Raw genomic sequence first — 18210 nt, 5'->3', positions numbered from 1 at the left:
ATGAAGACAGGGTCGATGTTCCTCTTCTGCAGCTGGCTGAAAAGCATGTCCACATTTGGCATGATCTTGTGGAACAGTGCCAGGAAAAAACAGAAAGCCTCGTCTTCGAGCATCCTCACAAAGCCCCCCGCCTCTCTGACAGTCGGGGCATCAAAGTTCCCAGAGTCTCTGATGGTCTGGAAACACGTTAGTGGGTGGAAACGTCAGTCGTCTCGTCAGCTTGAATGGCGATAAAATCAGCACTCTTTACTTCCTCCAGGATGTAATCCTTAAGCACTGACAGCATACATTCCAACAGCTCGTTCTGTATCATCTTTGACGTGCCCTTAAAAACGGTAGCTGTCTTCAGGTGCTCCTCCAGCACACTGTCGAGGGAGGCAACAAAATCCACTAAGCCCCGGAAAATGCCGGGGTTGTCCGAGGAGTCAGTCTCCTCGTGCCCACGCAAGGCCAACTCAAAAGCCCCACAGAACTTCACACAATCGATAATTTTGGATAGAATGTGCCTGTTTTTATCCACCTCCTCATTGTGTTTCCTCACCGCAATCCTGTGGCCGTCATCCAGCTGCGTAGCAATGTTCACCCTTCCTAATACAGCTAGCTTTACAGAGTTGTCCATGTGTGCCCTGGTGTTCTCATGTTTCTTTACCTTCTCTGACAGGTGCTTCATATCCCTCACTCCGGTACCTGTCCATGCTGAATCTGACCCCGTCGTTTTAAAAAGCAAGCACGGAAAGCAAAATAAAGCATTAGCATCAGTGCACCCAGCTAGCCAAGCCTTCCTGGTGTACCAGCTACGGGAGAAGCCGCGCATATACTGCTTCCCTTTCTCGCTAGCCTGCTGTCTGATTGAGAGGTCAGGTTGATCTGGGCCCAGCTCTTTCACCCGAACTTTCTCTGACAAAGTTCTCCTCTCAAACGGATCTTGGAGGAGAGATTTCACCGAGTTAGGGTTGGGTCTTGGAGGAGTAACGTTTGCGCTCGCCATTGTCGTCTAGTAAAAATGGCGCCACTGGAGCCCGGTCCTTATTTTATCAGGGGCGAGCTTGGGGCGATAAAATAATCGCCCTCCTTGGATTCGAATTAAAATCGCTGATTAGCTACATTTTATGTCATACATTCATATCTTAAATTAGCAATTGGCTTAACTGCTACGTAGACCCGCCTCCTCGGGGCACTTTCTGTATCGCCCAGAGCTGACGAGGCGTTTGACAGGCAGAGGAAAGGTTGCGATTGCGAATATGATTTTCTATCATATCTTACACATATTACTGTGTGCATTCCATATTTCAAACACACAAATATTGACATACTGATGTTTTTATTATTATTATTATTATTTTTATTTATTTTTTATTTTATTTTTTTAAATAATTTTATTTAAGGGGGCGGCGCCCTAGCGCCCTCTATCGGCCAGCCGCCACTGGTAAAATGCAGGCAAGACCGTAGGCAAAATGGATTCGATTGGTTGTTGGGAAAGTTTAACTGAAAAATATGTTTGCATTCGTAAAAAAATTAAATTGCTCTCGCTTTAAATTATTTGCTTGCAAGTTTTGGTGTTTTGCTTTTGATGTCATTATTTTTGTTTACAATTCTATACATTTAGCTTTCAATTGTTTGTCTCTGCACCATCACTGTCCATATCAGGTTTTTTGCCTCGTTCCCCTCTACCCCCACATGGGCTGGGACTAAACTACCAGGTCAAACTAAGGCGTTGTAATGTAGACACGGTATCAAGAATCCTTGGGACGTCACTACGCCGTTGAACTAAAAGATGGGAAGGGACGTCCCAAGAACCCCAGATAGCACAACCCCTACTGTATGATTTGACAGTGAATGACTGGACTGCGGACGAATCAAAACGCTCATTGTTCTTACGTAGCGGGTTGCGTAATTATGTCAGTCTATTCTCTCCGGCGACACTTGGCACAGGCGGTTGGGTTATTTGTGGGCTAGCCGAAAACGTGTTTTTCTTGCATCGCGCCATCTGTTTTTACTGCGGGTCAGACTGGACAGCCTTATCGCCATTCTATTATTCCACCAGTGCGACGAATAAGAAAACGCCGTAAATCAATCCCTCTCCCAATCGCGTCCAGTCGGCGAGAAACGTCCACCCACTTCACGGCAGTGCCAGACAAGGAGCCTCTCAATGATGTCATCATATTATCATTCGGGAAAGGAAACAGACATGGCGACGATGACCGAGCCGCTCTGCCTAGAAAGAGGTAACTACACAGAAGAGCCTGTGTTAATAGCACAACCCGGGCGCTACATCGTACCAAAATCAGACGCATCTTGAGATAAACGCACTGGTGTTTTATAGGACATTTGTTGTAGGTTTATTTAGATGAAGTCCTATTACGAATATTGCGGATTAGCGTCCGGTCGAAGCGTAGGCTATAGTTGACGTTTTTATATAGGCTTAGCCTAACATAACTTTGGTGTATGTACTTTATTATTTTCATTATCAGTGTATATAGTAGATGCATAGCATAGCCCTATCACGACCACGCTGATGACACCTGAAGTTGTAATGCCCAATAGTGCGCATTTTTATATCATTACTTTTTATGCCCAAATTGGGTGGAAAAGCGCTGCAAAATGTAGGCAGATAAATGCAGCTCTGGTTGATTTGAGATGGTGTGTCATAGAACCCCCTTGTTCGGTCGATTCATGGGGGGATTCCCATTGAAACATTTGATTGAATAATGGTGCCACAACGTATTACATTGTAGCTACATCATTCACCTGATCTGTTGATAATACATATGTTTAATAACTACTGTTAGAATGAAACAACATTTTTACAGTAACACTATGAGTAACGTTAGTGTTCATTTAAGGGCTACAATATGTATTCCAGTGCTCTGACTCTACAGATCCTCAAAATGGAGGGACCCACTCACTGTAATATATTCCCAAATGTGTTAATTGTTGCAATGTTTTAGTCATGAGACATATTGAGGAGCATATCACAGTGTGCAGATTCCTCTCCTTTGTGGCCATTCATACAGGACATGTACAAAGCCATTGGAAGTAGGGGTATGTAGAGCTACTGGGTATGCAGGCTTTTGCTCCAACACTGATCAGTTGCCTATCAGGACTTTGATTAGCCAGATCAGGTGTGTCAGAGCAGGGCTGAAGCGAAAGCCTGGACACCCAGTAGCTCTCCAGGAGAAGGGGTAGTCTACTCTTTTTCAACTCACCCTCTCCTCCCTCCTCCTCGTTCCTCTCTAGATGTGTGCAGGGTGATAGAGCTGCTGGACCGGCTGCAGAGAAGCGGTGAGCTTCCTCCTCCCAAACTCCAGGCCTTGCAGAGAGTCCTGCAGAGCAAGTTCTGTGCTGCCATCAGAGAGGTAGATATTATGCTACCTTATCCACTATGTCTGATATGGTTGTAGCCTACAGTGGGGAGAACAAGTATTTGATACACTGCCGATTTTGCAGGTTTTCCTACTTACAAAGCATGTAGAGGTCTGTAATTTTTATCATAGGTACACTTCAACTGTGAGGGCCGGAATCTAGAAATCCAGAAAATCACATTGTATGATTTTTAAGCAATTAATTTGCATTTTATTGCATGACATAAGTATTTGATACATCAGAAAAGCAGAACTTAATATTTGGTAAAGAAACCTTTGTTTGCAATTACAGAGATCATATGTTTCCTGTAGGTCTCCCGAGTGGCGCAGTGGTCTAAGGCACTGTGCATCCCAGTGCTAGCTGTGCCACTAGAGATCCTGGTTCGAATCCAGGCTCTGTCGTAGCCGGCCGCGACCGGGAGACCCATGGGGCGGCGCACAATTGGCCCAGCGTCGTCTAGGGTAGGGGAGGGAATGGCCGGCAGGGATGTTGGTAGAGCACGGCGTTTGCAACGCCAGGGTTGTGGGTTCGTTTCCCACGGGGGCCAGTATGAAAAAAATATATAATGTATGCACTCACTAACTGTAAGTCGCTCTGGATAAGAGCGTCTGCTAAATGACTAAAATGTAAATGTACAATGTCTTGACCAGGTTTGCACACACTGCAGCAGGGATTTTGGCCCACTCCTCCATACAGACCTTCTCCAGATCCTTCAGGTTTCGGGGCTGTCACTGGGCAATACGGACTTTCAGCTCCCTCCAATGATTTTCTATTGGGTTCAGGTCTGGAGACTGGCTAGGCCACTCCATGACCTTGAGATGCTTCTTACGGAGCCACTCCTTAGTTGCCCTGGCTGTGTGTTTCGGGTCGTTGTCATGCTGGAAGACCCAGCCACGACCCATCTTCAATGCTCTTACTGAGGGAAGGAGGTTGTTGGCCAAGATCTCGCGATACATGGCCCCATCCATCCTCCCCTCAATACGGTGCAGTCGTCCTGTCCCTTTTGCAGAAAAGAATCCCCCAAATAATGATGTTTCCACCTCCATGCTTCACGGTTGTGACAGTGTTCTTGGGGTTGTACTCATCCTTCTTCTTCCTCCAAATACGGCGAGTGGAGTTTTGACCAAAAAGCTCTATTTTTGTCTCATCAGACCACATGACCTTCTCCCATTCCTCCTCTGGATCATCCAGATGGTCATTGGCAAACTTCAGATGGGCCTGGACATGCGCTGGCTTGAGCTGCAGGATTTTAATCCATGACGGCGTAGTGTGTTACTAATGGTTTTCTTTGAGACTGTGGTCCCAGCTCTCTTCAGGTCATTGACCAGGTCCTGCCGTGTAGTTCTGGGCTGATCCCTCACCTTCCTCATGATCATTGATGCCCCACGAGGTGAGATCTTGCATGGAGCCCCAGACCGAGGATGATTGACCGTCATCTTAAACTTCTTCCATTTTCTAATAATTGCGCCAACAGTTGTTGCCTTCTCACCAAGCTGCTTGCCTATTGTCCTATAGCCCATCCCAGCCTTGTGCAGGTCTACAATTTTATCCCTGATGTCCTTACACAGCTCTCTGGTCTTGGCCATTGTGGAGAGGTTGGAGTCTGTTTGATTGAGTGTGTGGACAGGTGTCTTTTATACAGGTAACAAGTTCAAACAGTTGCAGTTAATACAGGTAATGAGTGGAGAACAGGAGGGCTTCTTAAAGAAAAACTAACAGGTCTGTGAGAGCCGGAATTCTTACTGGTTGGTAGGTGATCAAATACTTATGTCATGCAATAAAATGCAAATTAATTACTTAAAAATCATACAATGTGATTTTCTGGATTTTTGATTTAGATTCCGTCTCGCACAGTTGAAGTGTACCTATGATAAAAATTACAGACCTCTACATGATTTGTAAGTAGGAAAACCTGCAAAATCGGCAGTGTATCAAATACTTGTTCTCCCCACTGTATATCCATCAGAGGTAGGACAGGCTACCTAAACCCACAATGTCTGATCTAGCTATATTGTTTCTAGATTGGTTTTTATTGATGTGTATATAACATGCATACTTTGGTACTGAATTCCAACCAGACTAGGTTTATCGTGATGTCACAAAAAATTATATTATCATGAGCTATACATATAACTGTATACGTATTTACATGAAAAGGTTTCATATTTACAGTGGTCACAACTAGGGCTGTTGTGGTGACCGTATTACCGCCACACCGGCAGTCATGAGTCATGGCCGCAGTAAAATTCCACGTGACCGTTGAATCACAGTAATCTCCTCTTATGCACCCTGGACATGCTTTGGTAGTTCCCAACTTGCTAATGACCATTAGGTCCTAATGGCCTGGTACTCATGGCTCTATTGTCCCTCTAACCCAACGTTTCCCAAACTCGATCCTCGGGACCCCAAAGGGTGCACATTTAGGATTTGGCCCTAACACTACACAGCTGATTCAAATGATCAAAGCTTGATTATTCAGCTAAGTTCAATTATATTATTTTTACTATAAAATCATATAATAAAAAATAATGGCACGGAACTTATAAGCATATCTTGTCAGCTAAATGAACAAGCCTACAGCCTATGACATGGAGCATAGCCAGATAACATACAGTAGGCCAGATCATATTCTGTTCTTCGGAAATACATTTTCTTCATATCATAATGTTTCTTTAGACCTGACTAAAATGAATAATGGATTTATTGTGACGGTGTATATAAATACACTGCTCAAAAAAATAAAGGGAACACTTAAACAACACAATGTAACTCCAAGTCAATCACACTTCTGTGAAATCAAACTGTCCACTTAGGAAGCAACACTGATTGACAATACATTTCACATGCTGTTGTGCAAATGGTATAGACAACAGGTGGAAATTATAGGCAATTAGCAAGACACCCCCCAATAAAGGAGTGGTTCTGCAGGTGGTGACCACAGACCACTTCTCAGTTCCTATGCTTCCTGGCTGATGTTTTGGTCACTTTTGAATGCTGGCGGTGCTTTCACTCTAGTGGTAGCATGAGACGGAATCTACAACCCACACAAGTGGCTCAGGTAATGCAGCTCATCCAGGATGGCACATCAATGCGAGCTGTGGCAAGAAGGTTTGCTGTGTCTGTCAGCGTAGTGTCCAGAGCATGGAGGCGCTACCAGGAGACAGGCCAGTACATCAGGAGACGTGGAGGAGGCCGTAGGAGGGCAACAACCCAGCAGCAGGACCGCTACCTCCGCCTTTGTGCAAGGAGGAGCAGGAGGAGCACTGCCAGAGCCCTGTAAAATGACCTCCAGCAGGCCACAAATGTGTATGTGTCTGCTCAAACGGTCAGAAACAGACTCCATGAGGGTGGTATGAGGGCCCGACGTCCACAGGTGGGGGTTGTGCTTACAGCCCAACACCGTGTAGGACGTTTGGCATTTGCCAGAGAACATCAAGATTGGCAAATTCTCCACTGGCGCCCTGTGGTTTTCACAGATGAAAGCAGGTTCACACTGAGCACATGTGACAGACGTGACAGAGTCTGGAGACGCCGTGGAGAACGTCCTGCTGCCTGCAACATCCTCCAGCATGACCGGTTTGGCGGTGGGTCAGTCATGATGTGGGGTGGCATTTCTTTGGGGGGCCGCACAGCCCTCCATGTGCTCGCCAGAGGTAGCCTGACTGCCATTAGGTACCGAGATGAGATCCTCAGACCCCTTGTGAGACCATATGCTGGTGCGGTTGGCCCTGGGTTCCTGCTAATGCAAGACAATGCTAGACCTCATGTGGCTGGAGTGTGTCAGCAGTTCCTGCAAGAGGAAGGCATTGATGCTATGGACTGGCCCGCCCGTTCCCCAGACCTGAATCCAATTGAGCACATCTGGGACATCATGTCTTGCTCCATCCACCAACGCCACGTTGCACCACAGACTGTCCAGGAGTTGGCGGATGCTTTAGTCCAGGTCTGGGAGGAGATCCCTCAGGAGACCATCCGCCACCTCATCAGGAGCATGCCCAGGCGTTGTAGGGAGGTCATACAGGCACGTGGAGGCCACACACACTACTGAGCCTCATTTTGACTTGTTTTAAGGACATTACATCAAAGTTGGATCAGCCTGTAGTGTGGTTTTCCACTTTAATTTTGAGTGTGACTCCAAATCCAGACCTCCATGGGTTGATACATTTGATTTCCATTGATAATTTTTGTGTGATTTTGTTGTCAGCACATTCAACTATGTAAAGAAAAAAGTATTTAATAAGATTATTTAATTCATTCAGATCTAGGATGTGTTATTTTAGTGTTCCCTTTATTTTTTTGAGCAGTGCAGATTTATTAGACTTTTTTTTTTAATGTAGATGTTCGAAAGGTGTGCATCAGCGGCATGTATGCAGCTTGTATGCATGGAGGCCTTGAGATGCTAAGTGTGTTAATGTTAATTAACAGTCAATACAGTGAGATCGGCAGGCTTTTGCATGACAATAACCGGCTGACAAAATGTAATGACCGCCACAGCCCTAGTTACAACATCCATATTAGATCATTCTTAGGTACCATACCGCCTATTTAAAGACCATATTCAAAGTTTATATTTGAAAACCCTTACCCTGCACCCTATATTCAATACTGTAACATTGACATACCCTGTGTATCACACAAGTTATACTCTTTGCTGCATCTCCTACCTAGCTAGTATGTCTGCCTGTATGCTGTTACAGTACACTTCAATACAATACACTTCACTACACTCAATTGTGTGTCATACCAACCACACCCACATCTATAAACATTGTATCACGTTTCATACCTTTCACATCAAGTAGACTACTCTACACTACATATCTCAGTCCACTCTCCACCTCACTTCTGTGTGGGTCACACCATCTTGATACATCGTGTCAGGTTTCACTTTGTTTATGAATTTACTTTTTTATCATCTGTTTTTTATACATTTTATAATCTGTGTTTTATAAACGGGTGAAACTCATTGAAGTGCCAATATCTCCATGATTTGGCTGTATCTTGGTTTCCCTCATGTTCTCTCCTCTTCTACTTTTTCCCAACAGGTGTATGAACAGCTCTATGACACTCTTGACATCGTGGGAGGGCCTGAGGTTCGTGCCCAGGCAACTGCAAAGGTAATGACAACAAACATTTAGCGCACATGCACACATACAGAAAATGTACACTCCAGGAAAGAATAAACATCACAATCCTGTAACAGTCATGTTAGCGCAATGGCGTCCAACATCTCGTTCAATCTCACTTTCACCCTTTCATCCAGGCCACAGTGGCTGCATTTGCGGCCAGCGAGGGACATGCCCACCCGCGGGTGGTGGAGCTGCCCAAGACAGAGGAGGGCCTGGGATTCAACATCATGGGGGGCAAGGAGCAGAACTCCCCAATCTACATCTCCAGGGTCATCCCTGGGGGAGTGGCAGACCGGCAGGGGGGGCTGAAGAGGGGTGACCAACTGCTCTCCGTCAATGGAGTGGTAAGAGGGGGATTGGGAGGAGGGAGTGGTGTGCGTGTGTGTATGCTTACAGTTGCTAGAGCTGCCCCGGTCAACTGTAAGTGCTGTTATTGTGAAGTGGAAACGTCTAGGCGCAACAGCGGCTCAGCCGCGAAGTGGTAGGCCACACAAGCTCACAGAACGGGACCGCCGAGTGCTGGAGAGCGTAGCGCGTACAAATATTCTGTCCTCGGATGCTACACTCACTACCGAGTTCCAAACTGCCTCGGGAAGCAACGTCAGAACAAGAACTGTTCGTCGGGAGCTTCATGAAATGGGTGTCCATGGCCGAGCAGCCGCACACAAGCCTAAGATCACCATGCGCAATGCCAAGTGTCGGCTGGAGTGGTGTAAAGCTCGCCGCCATTGGACTCTGGAGCAGTGGAAACATGTTCTCTGGAGTAATGAATCACGCTTCACCATCTGGCAGTCCGACGGACTAATCTGGGTTTGGTGGATGCCAGGAGAACGCTACCTGCCCCAATGCATAGTGCCAACTGTAAAGTTTGGTGGAAGAGGAATGGGGCTGTTTTTCAAGGTTTAGGCTCCTTAATTCCAGTGAAGGGAAATCTTAACGCTACAGCATACAATTACATTCTAGATGATTCTGTGCTTCCTGCAGCCCCTAGTATCCTGCAGCCCCCAGTATCACTCCTACTCCCCATGAGCTATCATTTGTTGACTTCTGTAACCGTAAAAGCCTTGGTTTTCTGCACGTTAATATCAGAAGCCTCCTTCCTAAGTTTGAGTTATTCACTGCGTTAGCACACTCCGCCAACCCTGATGTTCTAGCAGTGTCTGAATCCTGGCTTAGGAAGGCCACCAAAAATTCTGAAATGTCCATCCCCAACTACAACATTTTCCATCTATATAGAACTGCCAAATGGGGTGGAGTTGCAATCTACTGTAGAGAGAGCCTGCAGAGCTCTATCATACTATCCAGGTCTGTGCCCAAACAGTTTGAGCTTCTACTTCTAAAAATCCACCTTTCCAGAAATAAGTCTCTCACTGTTGCCGCTTGCTACAGACCCCCCTCAGCCCCCAGCTGTGCCCTGGACACCATATGTGAATTGATTGCCCCCCATTTATCCTCAGAGTTTGTACTGCTTGGTGACCTAAATTGGGATATGCTTAACACCCCGGCCATCCTACAATCCAAACTAGATGCCCTCAATCTCACACAAATTATCAACAAACCTACCAGGTACAACCCTAAATCCGTAAACATGGGTACCCTCATAGATATCATCCTGACTAACTTACCCTCTAAATACACCTCCGCTGTCTTCAACCAGGATCTCAGTGATCACTGCCTTATTGCCTGCGTCCGTAACGGGTCCGCGGTCAAACGACCACCCCTCATCACTGTCAAACGCTCCCTAAAACACTTTAGCGAGCAGGCCTTCCTAATTGACCTGGCCTAGGTATCCTGGATGGATATAGATCTCATCCCGTCAGTAGAGGATGCCTGGCTGTTCTTTAAAAGTAATTTCCTCTCAATCTTAAATAAACATGCCCCATTCAAAAAATACAGAACTAAGAACAGATATAGCCCCTGGTTCTCCTCAGACTTGACTGCCCTTGACCAGCACAAAAGCATCCTGTGGCGTACTGCATTAGCATCAAATAGCCCCCGCGATATGCAACTTTTCAGGGAAGTTAGGAACCAATATACACAAGCATTTAGGAAAGCAAAGGCTAACTTTTTCAAACAGAAATTTGCATCCTGTAACTCCAAAAAGTTTTGGGACACTGTAAAGTCCATGGAGAATAAGAGCACTTCCTCCCAGCTGCCCACTGCACTGAGGCTAGGAAACTCCATCACCACTGATAAATCTACAATAATCGAGAATTTCAACAAGCATTTTGCTACGGCTGGCCATGCTTTCCACCTGGCTACCACTACCCCGGCCACCAGCTCTGCACCCTCCGCTGCAACTTGCCCATGCCCCCCCCGCTTCTCCTTCACACAAATTCAGACAGCTGATGTTCTGAAAGAGCTGCAAAATCTGGACCCCTACAAATCATCTGGGCTAGACAATCTGGACCCTTTCTTTCTAAAACTAGCCGCCGAAATTGTCGCAACCCCTATTACTAGCCTGTTCAACCTCTCTTTCGTAACGTCTGAGATCCCCAGAGATTGGAAAACTGCCGCAGTCATCCCCCTCTTCAAAGGGGGTGACACTCTAGATCCAAACTGTTACAGACCTATATTCATCCTGCCCTGCCTTTCGAAAGTTTTTGAAAGCCAAGTTAACAAACAGATCACCGACCATTTCGAATCCCACCGTACCTTCTCCGCTATGCAATCCGGTTTCTGAGCTGGTCATGGGTGCACCTCAGCCACGCTCAAGGTCCTAAACGATATTATAACCGCGATCACTAATAGACAGTACTGTGCAGCCGTCTTCATCGACCTGGCCAAGGCTTTCGACTCTGTCAACCACCGCATTCTTATTGGCAGACTAAATAGCCTTGGTTTCTCAAATGACTGCCTCGCCTGGTTCACCAACTACTTCTCAGATAAAGTTAAATGTGTCAAATCGGAGGGCCTGTTGTCTGGACCTATGGCAGTCTCTATGGGGGTGCCACAGGGTTCAATTCTTGGGCTGACTCTTTTCTCTGTGTATATCAATGATGTCGCTCTTGCTGCTGGTGACTCTCAGATCCACCTCTACGCAAACGACACCATTTTGTATACATCTGGCCCTTCATTGGACACTGTGTTAACAAACCTCCAAACGAGCTTCAATGCTATACAACACTCCTTCAGTAGCCTCCAACTGCTCTTAAACACTAGTAAAACTAAATGCATGCTCTTGAATCGAACGCTGCTGGCACCCGCCCACCCGACTAGAATCACTACTCTTGACGGGTCTGACCTAGAGTATGTGGACAACTACAAATACCTAGGTGTCTGGTTAGACTGTAAACTCTCCTTTCAGACTCACATTAAGAATCTCCAATCCAAAGTTAAATCTAGAACCTATTTCGCAACAAAGCCTCCTTCACTCATGCTGCCAAACATGCCCTCGTAAAGCTGGCTATCCTACCGATCCTTGACTTCGGTGATGTCATTTACAAAATAGCCTCCAACACTCTACTCAGCAAATTGGATGTAGTCTATCACAGTGCCATCCGTTTTGTCACCAAAGCCCCATATACTACCCACCACTGTGACCTGTACGCTCTTGTTGGCTGGTCCTCACTACATATTCGTTGCCAAACCCACTGGCTCCAGGCCATCTATAAATCACTTCTAGGCAAATCCCTGCCTTATCTTAGCTCATTGGTCACCATAGCAACACCCACCCGTAGTATGCGCTCCAGCAGGTATATCTCACTGGTCATCCCCAAAGCCAACACCTCCTTTGGCCGCCATTCCTTCCAGTTCTCTGCTGCCAATGACTGGAACGAATTGCAAAAATCTCTGAAGCTGGAGACTCTTATCTCCCTCACTAACTTTAAGCATCAGTTGTCAGAGCACCTTACCGATCACTGCACCTGTACACAGCCCATCTGAAATTAGCCCACCCAACTATCTCATCCCCATGTTATTTATTTTGCTCATTTGCACCACAGTATCTCTATTTGCACATCATCTCTTGCACATCTATCATTCCAGTGTTAATACTAATTGTAATTATTTTGCACTATAGCCTATTTATTGCCTTACCTCCATAACTTGCTACATTTGCACACATTGTATATATATTTTCTGTTGTATTTTTGACTTTATGTTTTGTTTTACCCCATATGTAACTCTTGTGTTGTTGTTTTTATCGCACTGCTTTGCTTTATCTTGGCCAGGTCGCAGTTGTAAATGAGAACTTGTTCTCAACTGGCTTACCTGGTTAAATAAAGGTGAAATAAATTAAATTAAATTCCAAATTTGTGGCAACAGTTTGGGGAAGGCACTTTCCTGTTTCAGCATGACAATGGCCCCGTGCATAAAGTGAGGTCCATTAAGAAATGGTTTGTCGAGATCTGTGTGGAAGAACATGACTGTTCTGCACAGAGCCCTGACCTCAACCCCATTGAACACCTTTGGGATTAATTGGCAGGCCGACTGAGAGCCAGGCCTAATCACCCAACATCAGTGCCCGACCTCACTAATGCTCTTGTGGCTGAATGTCCTGCAGAAATGTTCCAACATCTAGTGGAAAACCTTCCCAGAAGAGTGGAGGCTGTTATAGCAGCAAAGGGGGGACCAACTCCATGTTAATGTCCATGATTTTGAAATGAGATGCTCGACGAGCAGGTGTCCACATACTTTTGGTCGTGTGTGTGTGTATTGCAGAGTGTGGAGGGGGAGCACCATGAGAAGGCAGTGGAGCTGCTGAAGGCTGCCCAGGGCTCAGTGAAACTAGTGGTCAGGTACACGCCCAAGGTGCTGGAGGAGATGGAGGCCCGCTTTGAGAAGATGAGGAGCGCCAGAAGACGCCAGCAGCACACAAGCTACTCGTGAGGGAACACACAGACACACAAACACACGCACAAACAAGCAAGTACGTGAGCACGCTCACTCTCTCACACACAAACAGAAACAGACTTTTAATAGCAAACGTCTGTTTTTCGTGTAATTCTCTCTTTCTCTGTCTCTCTCTCGCTCTCTTTTTCTCTCTATTTTCCCTAACACAGGTCTCTGGAGTCCCGAGGCTAGCCACTCCCACCCTCAGTCAAGCCTGTTGGACCCGCCACCTTAGTTCTGCTCCAATACGAGGCCAGATGATAGAGAAGAAGGAAGAAACCAAAGTAGCCAACTTAGATCTATTATTTATGTATGTTTTGTGAAATGTTCCAAATTAGGCATCTATTATCCCCCTCCTCTCCCTAACCCTTATCAGGGGACTGCCTAACCCTAGCTCATTCTCTATCCTGTATGTGATTTTCTCTCCCAGTGTGAAAACTGCATCCTAGTGTATGGCAACCATGTGTTTAGCGTAAGAACAGAGGAGAGTAAGCATGGTGGATGTAATTTAAATGCATAGGTCTATTTACTTTTCTACTCTATAGTGGTATGTATGTATGTATGTATGTATGTATGTATGTATGTATGTATGTATGTATGTATGTATGTATGTATGTATGTATGTATGTATGTATGTATGTATGGCACTCGAAAGCAGAGTGCAATGTTCCTAGCGCTGTACCTCGACAGCAGAAGCTATCTAAGTACAGTTTAGGTAGGGTTAGCATTCCAAGGCTTTCATATTGACTATTTGTTAATTTATGCACTTATTTATTCATGAAATAAAGCCGGTGAAGGTTTGAACAGTCATTGTTTGAGTTCATATTTGTGTTGTAGAACAATTTGAATTCTATTCATGTGTAGGCCTACATGTACAGCTCAGGTAACCATATGATTTGAAAACAAATTGGAATTATATTACTCAAAGATTAGAAATTAGTTCTGGGGGTGGCAGAACTCTTGTCAGAAAGGGCAAGCTGTGGACGTTTCATAGTCAGATTTGCTTCAGATTTTGACATTGCAGTCTGCACAGAGTGCTTAAAGCCACAATCAACTCTATTTCTTGCAGTTCATTGGTCATTTCAATTAAAGACAGTAATTGACTTGGGCTGGAGCTCCTGTTCCTGTTATAGATGATATGTTCAAAAGTATTGTGGAGCTCCTGCACCTAAATATAAATCAGTACCGGAACATATTTTAGTCCAAGTCAAGCACTGATTAAAGATAGTAATTGATTCTTTAAGAATTTAACTTAGAAATCATGAGCCTCATCATGAGGAGTCGCCAGGTCCGGTATTCATAAAGTGTTTCAGACTGATCCACACTTAAACACACCCCCCCTTACACGCTTGCGCCCTATCCTTAAGAGGGGTGATAAGTGCCATAAATGAACTGTTGTGTGTGTGTCAATGGACAAGATTGAGCAAACAGTGTGGAGGGGAAAATAAGGGTAGGCTATTCATTTTTTACATTTCAATAATAATGCATAAGGAGACACAAGTAAAGCCATTACAGTGCAATTCCGAGATCTGCGTACAGAAATGGGGATCAGGTTTCTTACCAAGCAGTATAAAATGTTCTATAAATGTTTAATACAAGATATATAGACTATGATGCTGTGGGCAATGACAAACACACTGACATAAATGTAAGAAAATAAATGATTTAAGTCTAAATATGTGAAGACACCAAGGATGAGAAAGATTCAATCATGTTTCAATATTCCCACTTTATAGCTTATGTAATTGCCTAACATGAAAGAATTGACAAGTCAATGACTTTATTACATTTAACCTAATTAATGTGGACCCAATGAACAATGTTATGTGGTTAATGTGTTTTGTTTATATACAGGCATTATAACCCCCACCTTGACAGATGGTAAACAGTGCTAGGGTCCTGTTAGTACAGTGGCAATTATAATGTGGAGTGAAATCCATTGACGCAACTGTTTGGAACTGAATTAATTAGACATTCACGTGTCGTGTTGTTTTAAATAAACTTTGTTGAATGGTCCCAAAAAATTATTACAAATAAATAAAACACACGTGCTCACGTGTTCATGCGTTCACACGTTTAAGTCACACTTTCATGTAAATAATTAATTTAATTAATTAATTTAATTAAAACGTTCACACTTTCACCACACGTTCACACGTTCATACACACGTTCACACTTCAACGGTTCATTTATGTATTTATCATATACCCTACACACACACACACACACACACACACACACACATTCTCTCTCTCTCTCTCTCTCTCTCTCTCTCTCTCTCTCTCTCTCTCTCTCTCACACACACACACATAGACACACACACTATATCAAATAGAAAACGTTTATTTTTCATATGGACAGGATACATAAGGTGTAAACGGTACAGTGAAATGGTTATTTGCATAGTAGCAATATCAAAAATAGAAAGTGTCCATATTTTTTAATAAATATTGTATAATTATTAGATGATTCTTACCCAGACACACTTGTCTAAATTGATGGGTTATGTGAAATAAATGCTATAACCACCCCCCAGCCACATATAGCTAAGTGAAGGGGTCACTATTGTCTAGACTTGTACACATGTTCATGAAATACAATAGATGACTGTAATCAACCCCAGACACACCTGGCTAACTTGATGGGTAATGTAATCATCTGGTGAAATGAAGTCTTGTTTAGACATGTACCTAGCTAGCTATCTAGCTAAACAATGAACCTGATGGTGCTGTAGTGTATGGTTATTGGAAGGTGTTGTCGTCAATCAAGAAGTCTGCTTAGGTGGATCGTGTTCAAAGGCCTTTATTCAAACCACGAGGTTCCAGCGTAAGTACGGACACAATATCCGGAGAATCAGACCCCAAATAAATCTTGCTGCATTCTAACTCTTCGTCACCGCTCCCCCCTTTATATAGCCTTCCAAGAGTTGAATAGCTCCCTCTACTGTTCAATCCCCGTATCTTACCACCCACTTCCTGTTTGTCATATGTGACGTCACGCTAAAACCTTCCCTCTGGATAACAATAATCAACCTTCCATTTCTTCATGAAAAACCTTTAACAAAGACATAATTTTAATATACTACATATTCCCCCCTTCGAGACAAAACTAAAAAGTCTCGACAACACTAGGATTATGACCAGTAACAATTTATCTTATTGAGTATCTTTAACCTTAAACCAAAAACATTCTTCTCTAGAGTGTAAATACCTTTCTTATGAAATAACTGTTTATGGAATGTAAATACATTACTATGACATATGAAGAAATCTCTATGAAGTATGAACACATTACTATGAATTATGAACAACTGTTTCTGAAGTATGAACACATTACTATGAATTATGAAGAAATCTCTATGGAGTGTGAGAGCGAAAAACTGTCCAGCAGCCATCCATCCATATCAATCAAGACAGTAAAATTCTCTCACCGTCCCTCTGCCCCAGGCAACCACCGTCGGTACTCCAGATAACCTCATAACTCATGTAAATGCATTTGAAACTATAATACAATTAACTACACATGTAAACCCCTGTAAACAAAATCCTATCCAGAAACATCCACTCTCAGGCTGGTCAACCCATAGGACCTGAAAGGGAATCTCTCCCTGTCTAAACGTCCTTTCCCTAACCCCATCGAAATAAACAAAAGCATCTAAGATCCTCATCTGCATTCAATAACATCAAACATCATTCTACTAAAATCAATACCTAAGAATATGACACAATTATGTATTACACATCAAATATGTCTATATTTCATTGCAGACACTGGAATGTAGTCCACTACACTTCATCTCCTCCGTAGTCTCGACTTCCAATTGACTTGTTAATGATGAAATCAGCCACACCCTCCTTGTTTCATCTCCTCCAGTCATATTGTCTTTGTTTGAGTATTCCAATCTCCACATGTTCTCCCACATGCCTCTGGAAGAAAAAGAAAAAGACCAAACAGTATCTTTTCCAAAAAAACACTTTCACATTAAACATCACTATCCACTAAGACTATAAAACTGATATATAAATGATGCATGAATCACATAAACCCATTCCCCCCTTGATTCATAAATCATACTAAAAATCACACTAATATTGAAAAAAAACATTGTAAAATGATCAAATAATCAAAAAGGATATTTATCCATCAGTAGTCCATCTAGACCCCCTCGTCCATCTTCGTCCAGATCAGGAACAATCAACAACGGCATCTGAGTGTTGTCTCCAGGCATCACAACACCAACCCATCTTAATATCATAGCTTTTGCAAAGGTCAGTAACAAAGTACAAAAGCAAAACATGACACACAACGCTATCAGAGCTGCGACTAAAATCTGAACCATCACTGCTCCTATTGGGCCTAACTGATCTTGCAACCAAGACTTCGCCGACCATCCAGCTTTCTCAGATCTTCCAAATGCATCCCTGATATTCTTCAAAGCATCTATAACACTTGTGATATTATCGGAACTATCTGGGATCAAAGTATAACAATCATCCCCCGTCAGATTCATAGCCAAACATAAGCCACCTTGTCTTGCCAAAATATAATCAAGAGCCATGTCATGTTTCAACAACGTCAGTCTGTGACTTCTTTGAGCATTTGACAGAAGGTGAAACCCTCTTATTGTTTCATTTGCAAAGCCCTGCAACGTATATGTAATATTATCAATATGATCTGCTAAGAATGTTACACCATACCATGGAAAAAGACCAAGTCCCCACTTCTCTCCCAGACTTATTCTCCAATGGTAGGCTTCAAGATTAGTAAATTTAGCCATTTCTCTTTTAACCCTATTTTCACCAGTAGTTTCAGATTGATCTGGATTCGGTGCTACTCCTCTCCTAATTGTAAAAACCTCATATGGCAACTTCAATGTTGACATGT

The 18210-nt window shown here is 43.8% G+C and overlaps 1 protein-coding gene across 1 annotated transcript; it reads left to right on the top strand.

The window, feature by feature from the left end:
• Positions 1-1906: 1906 nt before the first annotated feature.
• LOC311143544 (protein lin-7 homolog B) lies at positions 1907-14133 on the top strand. The gene is made up of 6 exons (XM_084179380.1): positions 1907-2225; positions 3238-3356; positions 8409-8480; positions 8627-8836; positions 13155-13318; positions 13496-14133. Exons 1-6 carry the CDS (start codon positions 2150-2152, stop codon positions 13515-13517), a joined length of 663 nt encoding a protein of 220 aa, XP_084035506.1. The 5' UTR covers positions 1907-2149; the 3' UTR covers positions 13518-14133.
• Positions 14134-18210: the final 4077 nt, after the last annotated feature.

This window comes from Coregonus lavaretus, assembly GCF_964263955.1.
Source record: "Coregonus lavaretus genome assembly, chromosome: 2".
Taxonomy (NCBI): domain Eukaryota; kingdom Metazoa; phylum Chordata; class Actinopteri; order Salmoniformes; family Salmonidae; genus Coregonus; species Coregonus lavaretus.
This window is presented reverse-complemented; position numbering and strand designations above follow the sequence as displayed.